General features: G+C 33.1%; 1 protein-coding gene across 1 annotated transcript; it reads right to left on the reverse strand.

Annotated features, from left to right (window-relative positions):
- Positions 1-387: 387 nt before the first annotated feature.
- Positions 388-1,262, reverse strand: LOC106294477. Its single transcript, XM_013730037.1, has 2 exons — positions 788-1,262; positions 388-470 (listed from the first exon to the last, which is right to left on the reverse strand). The coding sequence occupies exons 1-2, from the start codon at positions 1,236-1,238 to the stop codon at positions 436-438; spliced, it is 486 nt and encodes a 161-aa protein (XP_013585491.1). The 5' UTR covers positions 1,239-1,262; the 3' UTR covers positions 388-435.
- Positions 1,263-15,672: the final 14,410 nt, after the last annotated feature.

Below are 15,672 nucleotides of genomic sequence, written 5' to 3' on the forward strand. Positions count from 1 at the left end.
TTGTTGAATTGTCGATCAACATAGGCACAAAACGTCTTAAGGGCTTGTGGTGCCTCCTTCTTTTCTAATAAGAGTATTGTCCATACGGCTCTAGAGAAATCATCCACTATAGTTAGAAAATAACGTGCTCCAGTTGTTGATGGTTCTCGATATGGTCCCCATAAATCACAGTGTATCAAAGAAAAACAATCATCAACCTTATTAATGCTAACTGGAAAGACGTGTCGAGTTTGTTTAGCTTGATGACAGATACCACAAGAATTCTCTAAAACACCAATATTTTTAGTAAAACCAGCAACTGATGACAAAACAGAAAGAACAGCAGATGACGGATGACCCATGCGTGCGTGCCACAAATCTTGTGTCTGAAATGCTTCCACATGATTTGTTTGAACAGCAACGGTTCCCATATACTTGAAAACCCCATTATGCTCTTCACCCGCACCAATCAAAGTCTTCGAGGCGAGGTCCTGTATCACACAAAACTTTTTAGTAAATAGGATAAATCCATCAATATCTTGCAGTAGCTGAGATATAGATATGAGTGTTGCAGAGAGATGTGGAGCGTAGAGAACATGTCTCAGTATGAGACGACCACCAAGATTCAGTTGACCTCGTCGTGTGGCCCAAGTAACACTACCTTCTGGCATTCTAATCGAAACTGGTGAGATTGTTATAACATCACTAAGCAGATTAATCTCTCCAGTCATATGGTGAGAAGCACCGGAGTCAATAATGATATCGTATCTACTGTCTTTTCCAAAAAAAACAAGTTTGTCTTTCTTACCAAGCTTCTCACTGTTGTTTGATTTTTGTGAATTCACAAACTGAGTCAAGGTTGCCCATTGTTCATTTGTGAAGTTTGGAATCCCTTGAGTCTGCTGCAGCTCTTGTTCTCCAGGCGTGTCAGCCTGAGTGTTGTACGCACGAAATCCAGTTCCACGACCACGTCCTCTGCCTCCTTGTGAGTCAGATCCGTTGCCTCGCCCTCCTTTATCCATCCCTCGACCTGCTGCAGGTTTTGCATTCTTATCCCACCACTCTGGATATCCGATGACTTGAAAGCATTGACTTACTTCATGTCCCTGCTTTCCACAGTGGGAACAAACCGAGTTGTTTCTTGCAAACCTAACTGCTGCAGCTTGAGCATTGGTCATGATTTGTTGACTTGACGACACAGAGGAAGCCTGTGTTACTGCAGACAGACCCATCGTTGGTGTTCTTTCTTCATGCCTCATGACATTCAGATGTCATTCTTCTTGAATTGTTTGTGAATAAACTGACTCAAGATTGAGATCAGTTTGTCTACTTAGCAAATTTGAACGTGTTGTTCCAAACCGTGAGTTATCCAACCCCATAAGGAATTGATGCACTCTTAACTTTTCTTCTTTCTTTTCATACTTCAACATCACTGCACATTCTGAATCTCCACAGCAGCATGTGAATCCCTTATCAAAGTGAGCTTGATCATCCCACAAAACTTTTAATCTCCCAAAGTAAACTTCCACTGTATCTCCATTCTGTTTACATGATGCAATGTCAGCATGTAACTGATGAATTCTGGTATCATCGCTTACTGAGAACCTCCGTTGTAGACCTCCCCACATCACCTTGGCGCTGTCAACAAGCGAGATTGACGGTCGCAGTTTTGGGTCAACACTACTATAGATCCACCCGATAATCATGGCATTGACCATGTCCCACTTTTCTTCATCTTCTGGTTTGTCAATCGGTCTTTTAAGGGTTCCATCAACAAAACCTATTTTTCGCTTTGCTCTAAGCGAGTTGAGCATCAATTTTGCCCACCGATAGTTTGCTCCATTCAGAAGAATGGGTGTCTGCACTTGCCCTGTATTATCTGACGGATGTAGATAATATGGAGAGATAAGAGAATTCTTGTTGCCTTCGGTAGCTTTTGGTGACTCCATGCTAGTAGATGAAGATCAATATCTCACCGTAACAATATGTTTTGGTGGTTCGTATTAGCTTTGTAAAAAAATTAGTTGTCTTGCTCTGATACCATAACAAGCTAACATCAACTCTGTTTCTGTTATTGATCTCAAGGTTACAACATCGATATTTATGCATACGGTATGATCCGTAAAGATAGGAGATAACTATGAAACCTCATATTGTTATGTGTATCTAAGATATAAATTCATCTTTATCTAATAGATAAGGACATAAATTGATTATAGGACATGGTGATCTCACTGAAATAGGCCAAAGAAGGACTAACTTGAGTGGATGACAAAAGCAAAGGTTTCAGTTGGCCCGCCTATGCAGAATTTCTGATGAAACCATTCCTTTTGCGTGTAGGCTCTCGAGAAGTGTCGGCTCAAGACAACGATCAGCAATCTGCCTAACAAAACTTGATTCTTCGGGTATATGAAACGCAGTGATGTTTTCTGTTTACAAGATTTCGGTTTAGCCTTATGTTTGTCGTTTTGGTGTACGAGAAGTGAGTGAGGAAGGAGAGAACTAGAGGGTGGGACAGAGACAGTTCTGTCTAGGAAGAGTGTTGTTGAAGAGAATCAAAATATTTGGGTTAGATGAAGCTACAACTTCTATTTGATTCAGGCTCATGAGAACCAATGGTTTTTCTGGTTTGTTTTCTGAACAGGTGATCTTGTGGATTACAACGAGCCTTGAAAGCTGATGGAGACATATTCTAATTACTTTTCTAAGCTCGTTGATGAGTATTGAGCAAAGTTGGATAAGACATTCTTCTCTGAATTTTCAAGTCCACATCTAAATTTTTGCAAGTCTACTTGTATCAGCTGCTACTTAAACATAAACGTTAACTAACAAAAATGAACAATTTTTTTAAAAGAAATCAAAATTTTAAAGGAAAATTATTATTTTTTAAATAATCATGTTTGTAAAAATAAAATAAAATTCAATACAAAAATAAAAAGTAAATAATTAACAAATGTAAAATTATCTTAAAGTTTAAGTTGATATTTATACTAAGTTACTGAAAACTTAACACAAAAAGAGTTTAACAAGAAAAAACAAAATTATGACCACAACTGTTTTATACAATAGAGGCTAAATGCTATTATAATATTCACATATAATTCAAAAATATCAAATATGTAACCTTGACATCATAGTTTAATATTTTTAAAAATCTTTATTTCCAAAACAAATCTATCAAAATAAATTTTAAAATATCAACTAATATAAAAAAATAAAAGGAGAATAGAAAGGGACTAACTTAATATATATGCTAACTCTTTCGAAATTAACATAAAAATATTGATAAAAGTTATGTAGTAAAGTATGTCAAGACATACAAATAGCATTTATAAATAAAATAGATAATTAATACAAAATAGTTAATCTAATCAAATAAATAATTAATTATAAACTGAAATTTAGTATTTAAAATTTTCTTATTTATATTGATGTCGGCTATAAAATCATCTAAACTAATAGGTTACACAAGTTTTTAAAGAAAAAAAGTTGATTTTGGTTCTTTTTTATCGAGTTAGTTAATTCTTTGGCTTACGATAAGTTTACAAATATTTATAAAAAGTAAATGATGGTAAAATTAATTCACTTGTTGCGACACATATTGTTAATTAGGCTATTTATTTATGCGTTTTTAAACTGCCTTTTATCGATCAAATGAATTAACATATTTATTTACTCATCAACAATTAAAATTTTAATAACACTACTTTATCATGTTTTGATACAAATGTTTTTAGAAAGTTATAATCCAAATTTTAATTAAACTAATCAAATTGGTTTTGATGAAACAAACCTAAAGATTTTTCTAATTTACAAGAGTTTTATAAAATAAAATCATTAACAATAAAACAAAATATACATGGTGCCTCTTCGTACATCTTTAATTTAATTCACCAATAAAAGTGATACTTATGAAAATTTATTAAAGCAATCAACATAACATATAAAATTGAAATTGTGCTAACGAGAGTTTTGTAAAAGAAAGATATATGAAAAATAATGTTAATAAAATATAAGAGCAATGTTAATAAAATATATTAAAACATAGAAAATCTGTAGCGGTCCACCCAAAAATTAGTAATTTTTTTTTGATGAAATGTGAAATTTATTGATCAATGTAGAAAAAATATGGATTTACATCAGGCTATGAATGCTATAGAAGAAACTATACAATGTTGTAAAGAATGAATTTTAAGCTTTTATCTGCTAAGCTGTAATTTCAGACCACCGATGCATCAAGCTTGCAACTTGTGGTTAGCCTTGTATCGAAGAAAAGTGATCCTATTTTGCATAGCCTTATCAATGATCCGTACCACTTGATCAACCGTCCGAAAACCTTTATGATGTCTTCTCTCATTCCTCTCCTACCATAGATGATAGATACTACTCTGAAAAACCATTTTAAGCAAGATCTTGTCCATGATTTGAAGAGAATTTTCATTCACAAACTGCAGTGTGATCCAGTCTGGATCAGTCCTATCTGCACTCGGGTGATTCGCGAGCTTGTCTCATACTGTAAAGGAGTACGGGCAAGCCAAGAAAACATGATCCCTAGTCTCTGTTTCTACACACAAGACAAAACTCTGTTCAATAACACAAGCTCTCATTCTATCTCCTATTGAAAGTCTATTTTTAACTACCAACCAAACTATAAAAGAGAACCGTGGTACCGCCTGAGAAAACCATACACTTTTACTCCAAAAGACAATAGCCTTTTTCACCCTGATTTGATCCAAAAGTCCTGGCTGATGAAAAACAAGTTTTATATGTATCTTCTGAATGCTTCCAAAGCACCACATCGCTGCCAAAAGAGTCATTGGGGGCTTGCTCATTCTGAATCCGGTCATGAAGGGCATGGAAGTGGGGCTTCTGCGACCTCTAATATTCTAGTTTGAGTCCAGAACTGCATCTCTTACTCGCGCATTACAAGCCACTCCAAGATAACATGTGCCCACAGCACCAGTGATATCTATAACTTTATCCATTTTTAACCAATCATCAAACCAAAGTAGGCGGTATGGCCACCATTTACCTCGTACCGAATGAACTGATACACAAGAGGTCTCAACTTCAAGAGTTTCATCCATACTCAAGATCTTTTCCATCTTCATTGACATCCCAAAAAGAATTCTGACTCAGAAAATACTGTTGAATCCAACAGACCCACAAGGAGTTTTTAAACGAATTTTTTTTTTACAAATTAAACTCATAGCAAACACCATGGAAGAGTCACGAAGCTTTCGTATTCCAAGCCCACCTTTATCTTTAGGATAACAAAGATCGTCCCATGCCACCTTGGCTTTGTGAGTCTGATTTGGAGAGCCAGACCACAATAAAGCACTACACATACTTTCAAGCTCATCCATACACTTTAGGGAGAATGAAAGCCTGACTCCAAAAGTTTACAATACTGGAGATAACATACTTGATCAGTTGTAGATGACATGCATATGATATACACTTATTCCGCCAAGTAAACATTCTTTGTCTTACTCTGTCTATTAAAGGTTCATAGTCTTGCTTTGTAAGGGCCTTAGTAGTAAGACGTATACCCAGATACCTAACCGGCAGAGTTCCCACCTTGATTCCCATACAATCAGCCTCATGAATCAACGGGGCTATACTCTGACCTCCAGCAAAGATGGAGGATTTAGAAGCGTTTATGTGAAGTCCTGATATGCTAGCAAACTGATCCATTACCTCCAGTACCCATCGTAAGGAACTGATTGAACCATCGGTAAACACTAGTATGTCATCGGCAAAACTGAGATGCGTGAGCTGCACTTCTCTACACTGCGGCTGATAAGCAAACTGATGAGCTGCAGCCGCATTATTCAACATCTTAGACAAGATATTATTCAAAATAACGTAGAGATATGGCGACAGGGAGCATCCTTGACGAATTTCTCTTGTATTCTTGCATCACAAATGATCAAAAATTACTAATTTTTTATTAATATTTAAAGATAATATTGACATTAGAATCGTTGGTAAATTGATATTTATTAATATTTGAGTAATATAAGCAGGAGGGACTCGTAGATCCTCTAGAGGTAGAGCATCAAGGTTCAGAAACAACAGAAAAAGATATGAAAAATATTAATTATACATTAATCAGTTAGAGACTATATTATCCGAGAATATTAATAAATAAACTAAAAAAAAATGAAATTTTGGCAAACTAATAATTAGGCCAGAAAACATATGTGAACTAATAAAAGGTAATAGTCATGAAATTAATTTATATAGTAACTAGATTAAGTAGAAGATATATCTAATATTATAGATTTTACATATTCTTATTTTAATAAAAAAATATTACTAAACAATAGTTAAATTTGTATATATTTATTTCCCCTTTTCTTATATCTAACCAAAAATATTTAAAATTATTTAAATATTTATTATGATAATGACCTAAATCTAAATATTATACTATCAGATTTACCTTTAAAAGAATTATATAAGAATATTTCAAATACATATATGCATAAAATAAGAATATAATATTGATAATTACATTGTAAAATTTGGTAAATACAATGAAAAGTTAGAATTGTGCATATGAAGTAATATGTATCAAACAATCTATATAATGTTTAAATATATATATATATATATATATATATATAATTAAATAAACAATATAAGTATGTTTATAAATACTGGGATATATTTACTTATACAAACAAAGAGATCTGAATACTAGTTATTTAAAGAGTGTAATTGTATAAAATATAATAGGAAAAAACAATAAATCAGACTTTGGATACAATTTTATAGAAAATGTATATAAGTCATTTATATGTTATCATTTTAAAATTAAGATAAAATTAAACTAGCTAGTAATATAAACTCGCGTGTAAAATTTCTATCCTCTTACATATTAAATGAGAAGTCACTTAAGTGACTTTTGCCTAGGTGTCAATCATAGAGAGAGTTTAAGAAAATGGTTATAATTTGATTGGTTGAAGTATATTCAATTTTTAATATAACTTACCAAATAGTCTAAATGATATTATAAATAATAATTTATGGTAACAAACTGTCAAAATTATAGAAAGTGTAGTAATATTTGATTAATTCTTTTTATATTTATATACTACATAATATAATTAATTGAATACAATTTCTAGAAATCTATATAATGATTTCATATTCATATATAAAACATTATATTTATATAAAAATAATTATAATAATTATTAATGTCTTATAATGTCCGTATATGTCTTATAAGTCATTTATAAGAAAATAAAGAATTTATGAAATTATCTATCATGGCTTACAAAATTAGCTTATCTTAATTTTAAATTATTATATGAGTTTTTAAAAAATTTATAAAAAATAAAAATTCTCCGATATACTCCGATATAGTAAAATAGAAGTCACTTAAGTGAATTTTGCTTACATGTCGATCATTTGTGTAGTCTTAAGAATTTTTTTTTATAATTTGCTGGGTCGATAATTTTTAATTTTATTAATTTTATTTTAGATTTAAGATAGAAAAATCTAAATCCAATTAATATCACTTGCCAAAAATCTAAATTATCCTATATATTAAATGAGAAGTCACTTAAGTGACTTTTGTCTAGGTGTCAATCATAGAGAGAGTTTAAGAAAATTGTTATAATTTGATTGGTTGAAGTATATTCAATTTATAATTATTTTAATTAGATCTAAAATAAAAGGTAAGTCTAGAACCAATTAATATAACTTATCAAATAGTCTAATAATATTACAAATAATAATTTATGGTATCTAATTGTCAAAATTGTATAAAGTGTAATAATATTCGATTGATTCTTTTTATATTTATATACTACATAATATAATTAATTGAATACAATTTCTAGAAATCGATATAATGATTTCATATTCTTATATAAAACATTATATTTATATAAAAAATTATAATAATTATTAATGTATTATAATGTCCATATATGTCTTATAAGTCATTTATAAAAAAATAAAGCATTTATAAAATTATCTATCATGGCTTACAAAATTATTTTATCTTAATTTTAAATTATTATATGAGTTTATAAAACATTTAAAAAAATAAAAATTCTTCTATATATTAAAATAGAAGCCACTTAAGTAAATTTTGCTTACATGTCGATCATTTGTGCAGTCTTAAGAATTTTTTTATAATTTGCTTGGTCGATAATTTTTAATTCTATTTGTTTATTTTAGATTTAAAATAAAAAAAAATCTAGATCCAATTACTATCACTTGCCAAAAATCTAAATTATATTACAAATACTGATTTATGGTAAGTAATTGTTGAAATTATATAAAGAATATTAACGCTTGATTAATTATTTTTTATATTTATAAACTACATAATATAATGAACGGAACTTTTATTATTTTAATTATATCTAAAATAAAAGATAAGTCTAATACTAATTACTATCACTTGCCAAATAACCCAAATGATATTAAAAATAATAATTAATGGTAGCTAATATTCAAAAATAAAGAAAGTGTAATAATTTTTGATCAATTATTTTTATATTTAAACACTACATAAAATAATGAATATAAAACAATTTATAGAAATCGATATAACGATTTCATATTCATATAGAAATATAGTCGTATCTATAATAATTACTAATCTCTTATAATGTCAATATATGCTTTATAAACAATTAGCCTTTTAAGATTGGAAGGATTATATTAACGGATCATGTGAGAATTTTGATTAAAAAATGTTTTGCATTTAAGTCATATAATATAGTGAATAAGTTAATATTATGACTGAAAAGAATTCTAAGATGGATTTTTGTTTCGTTGATTGTATGTTTTGTATTACTATTTAGAGAGAAAAATAAATATTTGGCAAAATTATGTAAATAATTAGGAAAACATTAGCAAAATTTTTATAAAAAGAACGAAATGATAACGAAAAAAATAAGAAGAGGCCGAAGAAGATGCATAATATATGTTGGAGAAGTTAATGTGATAATTACATGGGAAATTACCAAAAATACTATTTTCAAAGTACCACTTTTCATGTTTACACTAACCAATTTTACCTTCATCTTTAATGAAGAGTAAAAGACATTTATAACCTTTTGATTAACTTTGACAAAAAAAAACATAAGGTTAAGTAATCTAAACTTAAAACATCAACTCTAAACCCTAAATCATCAATTCTAAACCCTAAACCATGAAACATCAACTCTAAACCCTAAACCATAAACCCTAAACCTTCAAATCTAAACCCTAAAACATCAATTCTAAACCTAAACGTAAACCCTAGACCCAAAATCTAAACTAAAAACATCAACTTTAAACCCTAAATCATCAACTCTAAACCCTAAACCATCAAACATCAACTCTAAACCCTAAACCCCGAAACATCAATTCTAAACCATAAACCTTCAAATCTAAACCCTACAACATCAATTCTAAACCCTAAACGTAAACCCTAAACCCTAAAACCCTAAAACCCTAAACCTTCAAATCTAAACCCTACAACATCAATTCTAAACCCTAAACGTAAACCCTAAACCCTAAAACCCTAAAACCCTAAACCTTCAAATCTAAACCCTACAACATCAATTCTAAACCCTAAACGTAAACCCTAAACCCTAAAACCCTAAAACCCTAAACCTTCAAATCTAAACCCTAAAACATCAGCTCTAGGGTTTTAGGGTTTAGGGTTTAGGATTTAGGGCTTAGGGTTGAAGGTTTAGGGTTTAGGGTTTAGAGTTGATGTTTTAAGGTTTAGGGTTAATTTTTAGGGTTTAGGGTTTAGAGTTTACTTTTTACGGTTTAGGGTTTAGGGTTGATAGTGTAGGGTTTAGTTTTGATGGTTTAGGGTTTAGAGTTGAAGTTTAGGGTATAGAGTTTATGTTTTAGGGTTTATAGTTGAAGGTTTAGGGTTTAGGGTTTAGAGTTGATGTCTCGGGGTTTAGGGTTTAGAGTTGATGTCTCGGGGTTTAGGGTTTAGAGTTGATATCTCGGGGTTTAGGATTTATATTTCAAAAAAAAATAGGGTTTAGGATTGTTGGTTTAGGGTTTAGGGTTCATATTTAAAAAATAGGGGTTAGGATTGATTGTTTAGGGTTTAGAGTTGAGTTTTAGGGTTTAGGGTTTGAATTTCGAAATAGTATAATTCGAAGAATAATTAATTTTTTTTTTTTAATTTTTTAGATTTTTATTTATTTAAATATTTATTTATTATATATATAAAGAACAAGGGTATAAGAATCTTTTGTCACTTAATGAAAAAAAATATTTTTGAAAATGTCCATTTAGTGGTGGTAAAAATGAAAAGTGGTAGCATGAAAGTGGTAAACATGTGATTTCCCCTAATTACATATATAATTTTACAAATATTTTATATTACTAAGTATTCATCAGTTATTTTTACATCAAATTTATAGAAACTTTACGATTGATTTTCAAACTAATTAGAGTTAAAAATTATATTTTTAATGTTTCTAATTATTATTCAAAATTTATGACATTATATACATATTATATATTTTCTTACAATATTTATATTCGCGAATTCGCAGACAACCACCTAGTTTCTATAAAAAGATTACTCTGGTTAGTTTAGATAAGTTAAGTCATCCCCTAGTTACAAACAAACTTATCGAAGATTCATCCATCTCAGATAACATGGATCCTGACATCAGTCTGCTATCTGTTCTCATCTCACCTCTAAACCCAGTGAAGGAAGATCAGATGCGGCTTATGCCAAAGAAACTGTTGAGAATTCGAAGATGATTAAGGAGTTAAGCGAAATGATATGTCTCAGCCATGATTTCAAGAAGATTACCGAGAGAAGGACGCAATACGATCGGCGTGCTGCTGCTGCTTGTTTGCACATGGATCAATCAAATGAAAACATTTCAAATTTGGAAGATCCAGATTCCAAAGTTACCTGTAAGTTTTTTTTTATTGATTTGTAAGCATTCAGATTGAATTTTTCTATAGTTTTTTCTGAGTTTATCTGTATAAAACTTATATTCTCTGTATAAAACTTATATTCTCATATCGATCGCCGTTTGAAACTGTTTATTTATTTATTTTTACTTTTTTTTTTTATCTTCAGATGCTGCTGAGGTGGGTGAAATAGTTAACCGTGTGTTGAATTCTAAGTACACCGAAACAGAAAACTATTTTTGATGTCTCTCAGAGTAAAGTGGAAGGCTATTCCCAGAAACATCAAAACTGCTCTCGAAAGGAAAGGATACATGAGTGATAGAGATGGCAATCATGGATCTAGACCGCGGGCCTGACCCGTAAAAGACTGTCGCGGTACGGTATTGGGACGAGGTTTTCTAGGCCCGCAGACGGGTCTTTGCAGGACTGGGTCTTTTGCGGGATGGGCCAAAACGGGTCATGCGGGATTACATGGATCCGCATTTTTTTCTTCGTTTTTTATTTTACCTGAAAAAAACGAGAAAGAGAATGAGAAAAAGCGATTTTTATGACTTTTCCCCCAGAAAACATAAGGAGTTCCCTTGATGATGCATGATTCAAGCTCCGGTGATGATGATTCGAGCTCCGGCGATAACGACTCCATCTCCAGCGATGACGATTCGAGCTCTAGTGGTGTTTTGATTTAGTTTTCTCTTTTTATTACACACAACTATGAATTGCTTTATTACAATGTGATATTTCTTGTTTAAGTTGATTGATTTTGTTTTCGGTATTGTGAAGTGGTGTTTTCCTTAAATTAAATTTGGTTACAATGGTGTTGTTTAGGTGAAAAGTTAGTTATATATCACGTTACTTGTATAATTTGGTAAAGTGATTCACGGATTTTCTTGCAATCCAAATAATTAAAAAGAGAGATGGTTTGATGAAGACATACGACACTTGAGCCAAATTATTATAAAAACAACAACTCAATCAGATTTAAACTCAACAAAAGCTTATGCTGATAACAAAAGAAGGTTTTTAACTCAAGAACGCCAGCACAAAAAAAGCTTTGTGGCATTGATTTTGATAAGTTTTTAGTGAAGCTAAATCAGCTCTCTTCAACACTCTTACACAATTCTTTTACTTCAACATTCATGGAAGAATTTGTTGTAGGCGGTTTGATAAGGAGGCGTCCCGCGGCACGACCCGCGAAGGCCTATATATTTTACGGTACGGGTTTGGGCCGGCATTTTGAAGACCGCAGCCCGCGCGGGACAGGCTCGCTGTAACCCACTCGACGACTAATCCGCTGCGGTACGAGACGGAACGGGATGGATAAACCTATTTGACAGGGTGAGCTAGAAATCTATGTAGTGCTGGAGATCATGAGCTTCCTCCTCCAATTGTGAAATCATGGAGTAGTGCTGGAGTCAATTTCATACCTTGGCTAAAAAGTAAGCTATCGAATTTGATGCGTAGTATTTTTCTCATAAAAATATGTGAAATTTTTTGTTTCCTTTGTTTGTTATTTTCAGCGACTAATGGAAAAGAAACTACAACCAAAACGATGATCCTATCAGCTTCTGGATGGATCCACGATCATCTCGGGGATAATGGGAAGAACCATTTCCCTGTTCGTTTCATCAACACAGCGTCAAAGGTAGCGTCAGAAAATTAAACCTTTAAAAGTGACAACATAGAGCACCAGTAAAGCACCGTTAACTGAACTTTCAGTCGCTGCGGCAACAAACACCCAATAAAACGGACGCTGAATAAATCAGCGGCATTGGCGTTTAAATTTCTGCTCTCTCCGGCAATCTATTAGCGTCTACTTTGGCCTTTGACACTGATATTTTTGTCTCCGCCACAGTACGTTTTTCTGCCGCAGCCGTTGGATCCGGCGATTATGAAATGAACAGGGCTCATGTACTCTCCTCGCGATTACGCAAGACAGAAATTTTTGATTTGGCAAGATCGTTAAATTTTCATACTCTACTGGCTCGGGAAAAGAGGGATCATCACACGCTGAGAGCAGATTGGCAGGTGAAATTGGTAAAGTTAGTGGAAGGTGTTTGGGAGCCACTACTATACTTATCAACAAGCTCCAGGGCCGGCTCAACACTGCAAGGGACCTTAGGGCAAAAAATTTTTTTTTACTTTCTAAAATTTATATAGAGATAATGTTTAAAATATTTTTAAAATTTAATCAGTAATATTTTGTAATGAAAATAAAATTATATACATATCAAATAATTTTAAACCTTTTTCAATTTTATTTATTGTGTTTATAATTTTTTTTATATATAAAAATATAAATTTATAAAAAATTGAACCCCTTATTTATCATTATACGGAGGGACACAGGCTCGGACCCGGGACGGTCGCACCACTTGTCCCCCCTTGTAAGCCGGCCCTGACAAGCTCAGGTATTTGTAGTTTTTGTCGTTATCTATGAGAATGATGCACTCCATTTTAGCCTTATCTTATCTCATTATGAGAATTGGCATTGTTTAATTCATGTTGTTACAGATTTATGGAGTTTAGGATTAATAAGTTGAGGTTGTTTTCCTTCCCATTGTGGCAGATTGGAAGGAAAAACTTTGGTTTTACTCCACTAAATCTGTTTGTTTTGGGTTACTATAGACTTGATTTCTCCCCTGTGAAGCTTGTTCTCTTTCCAAAACTTCTACATGTTTGAACGGTGAGGATATTGTGTTGAAGATGATTTTCTCATATGCATAAAAACTATGACTTCACTTTCGTCTCTTTTAGCAATCCTTGATGCTGACATTTTGACCATGATGGCCTCTGAGATATTAATGTCCCTCCTTAGTGAAATCGTCAGGAACTGTCAAACTTGGTTTAAAATGGTGAGCGCCTCTGTAACATCCCAAAACCGGCCCAATTAAATTTTTAAAAGGGTATTGGGTTCTCTACGGCCAACTAGAAAACCTTAGGGTTTCTCACTTCCTTTCTTATAAATACAAGCCTCCACCCCTTAGTCTCTCATCAGAAACTTTGAAGCGAAGCTCTGCAGAGAAATCACTCCCCCTCCCCGCGCCGCCTCTCTCTTCTCTCTCCTCACAGCTCTCTTTCTCTCTCTTCTCTCTCCTCACGATCTCTCTCTCACTCCCGGCCGGCTCTCTCTCTCTCCTCGCCGTGAAGCCGCGAGTGGTGGTGGTGACTGTGTGGTGTCATCGATCTCAGATCTCACCTCGATTACTCTCTACTTCCAGATCCAGATCCAGATCTACGCTAAGGTGAGGTGTTCTATCCAGATCTCTTTCATGTTCTCCTATATTGTTGAATGAGGAGCTAGGATTGAGTAGATCCTTTTTGTTGTTAGGTTGATAGATCATATTGCATCATAACGCTCATACTGATTAACAACTTTAAATGAACTGGTTGTAATGATGAATGATGAGTGATTGATTGATTGGTTGAAGATCCGTTTGTCTGTGATTGAGAGCTAAGATGGATAGAAAGAATTAAACGTAGGATCTTAGAGTACAGTTAACCGGTCTGGTTAGATGAATGGTAGGACATCTGTAAATGATTGTTAAATGGATTGAGTGTGACACCGAGAACGGGTGGCGTCTTAAAGGAAAGAATGAATGAGTCTAAGGTATAAGAAAAGGAAATGAAAGGAATAAGGAAAGTGGATTGAATGAATTGTAAGCCACCCAGGGAAAGGGTGGGTAGACAGGAAACGCGGCGGCCGTAGCGTTCAAAAACGGCGGGGAAGAATAGAGGCGCCGGTAAGATTGAGTCACGCCGAGTCTTGGCGGGAAGGGGCCGTAATACACTGCAAGGGGTGGACTGCATCCAAGGGAACCGGTGATAGACTATGGATTTGACCCATTTTCATCCATAGTTTATAGGTGTTTTTACTGATAATTATATTATTATAGAGTCTATTTATTATATTTATATGATCATGAATGTTTTGGAGATAAGTGATGATTTTGGAGCATTTTGGAGATATTTGGAGCAAGCACCCGAGATGACCATCGAGATCGACTATCGGTCGATATTGGAGAGCAAAAATCGATCGATGCACAAGACATGGTGTCGATCGACAGCAAAGCGCGCAGGAAGCCCGTTTGGTCACAGCCGACTTGAAGCCCAAGATTTCACTATTTTACAAGATTGCCCTGACGAGTTTTTACTCTAATTATATAAACTTTGCCGCTATGTTAGAGGCAAAGAGTGATTTCTTTGTGTTTCATTGTTTTACTAATAGATATGAAAGAATATCCAAAGTTATAATTTGTGATTGGAACTCCATTGATATCTATTTTATTTGTTCTGTGAAGTTCTTATACTTAACTGTTGTTATGAATTTCTTAGTCATGTCTGAGTAGTTCTCTTGTTAGATTTTAGGGTTTAAATAGGTTAGGAGGGATTAGCCCCAACCATAGATTGCTGAGTTGTGATAAGCATCCTTAGGATTGTTCATTAATGTCTGTTTCTAGATTATCTACCAGAAACCTTCCCTTGGATTGATTGATAAAAGCCATAGCTTAATTCTCATCCTGAAAACATTCTAATAGAGCTATGTTTCTCGCTATGAGCAAGGCGAGAGCTGATCTAGTGAGATTAGTAAGCATTCATTCAACATGCGCATAAAGCTTTACTAGAGGGCGTCGATCGATATCACACTTGAATAATCGATCGAAGGTGCAAAAGGTGTATCGATCGATACGCCCATTGGAATATCGATCGAAACTTTCTATAGATCAATATAACGAGAGCTGAGATCATAGATCTAGTTAATAGACAACAAGTCAATGCCTGCAA

The sequence above is a fragment of the Brassica oleracea genome, chromosome C1 (assembly GCF_000695525.1).
Source record: "Brassica oleracea var. oleracea cultivar TO1000 chromosome C1, BOL, whole genome shotgun sequence".
Taxonomy (NCBI): domain Eukaryota; kingdom Viridiplantae; phylum Streptophyta; class Magnoliopsida; order Brassicales; family Brassicaceae; genus Brassica; species Brassica oleracea.

Coding starts and splice junctions, on each gene's coding strand:
- LOC106294477 (XM_013730037.1), bottom strand. CDS start 1,238: ATGAGGCATGAAGAAAGAACACCAACGATGGGTCTGTCTGCAGTAACA. Junction 471..787: donor AAACAACAGTGAGAAGCTTG/GTAAGAAAGACA, acceptor TGTGTGATACAG/GACCTCGCCTCGAAGACTTT.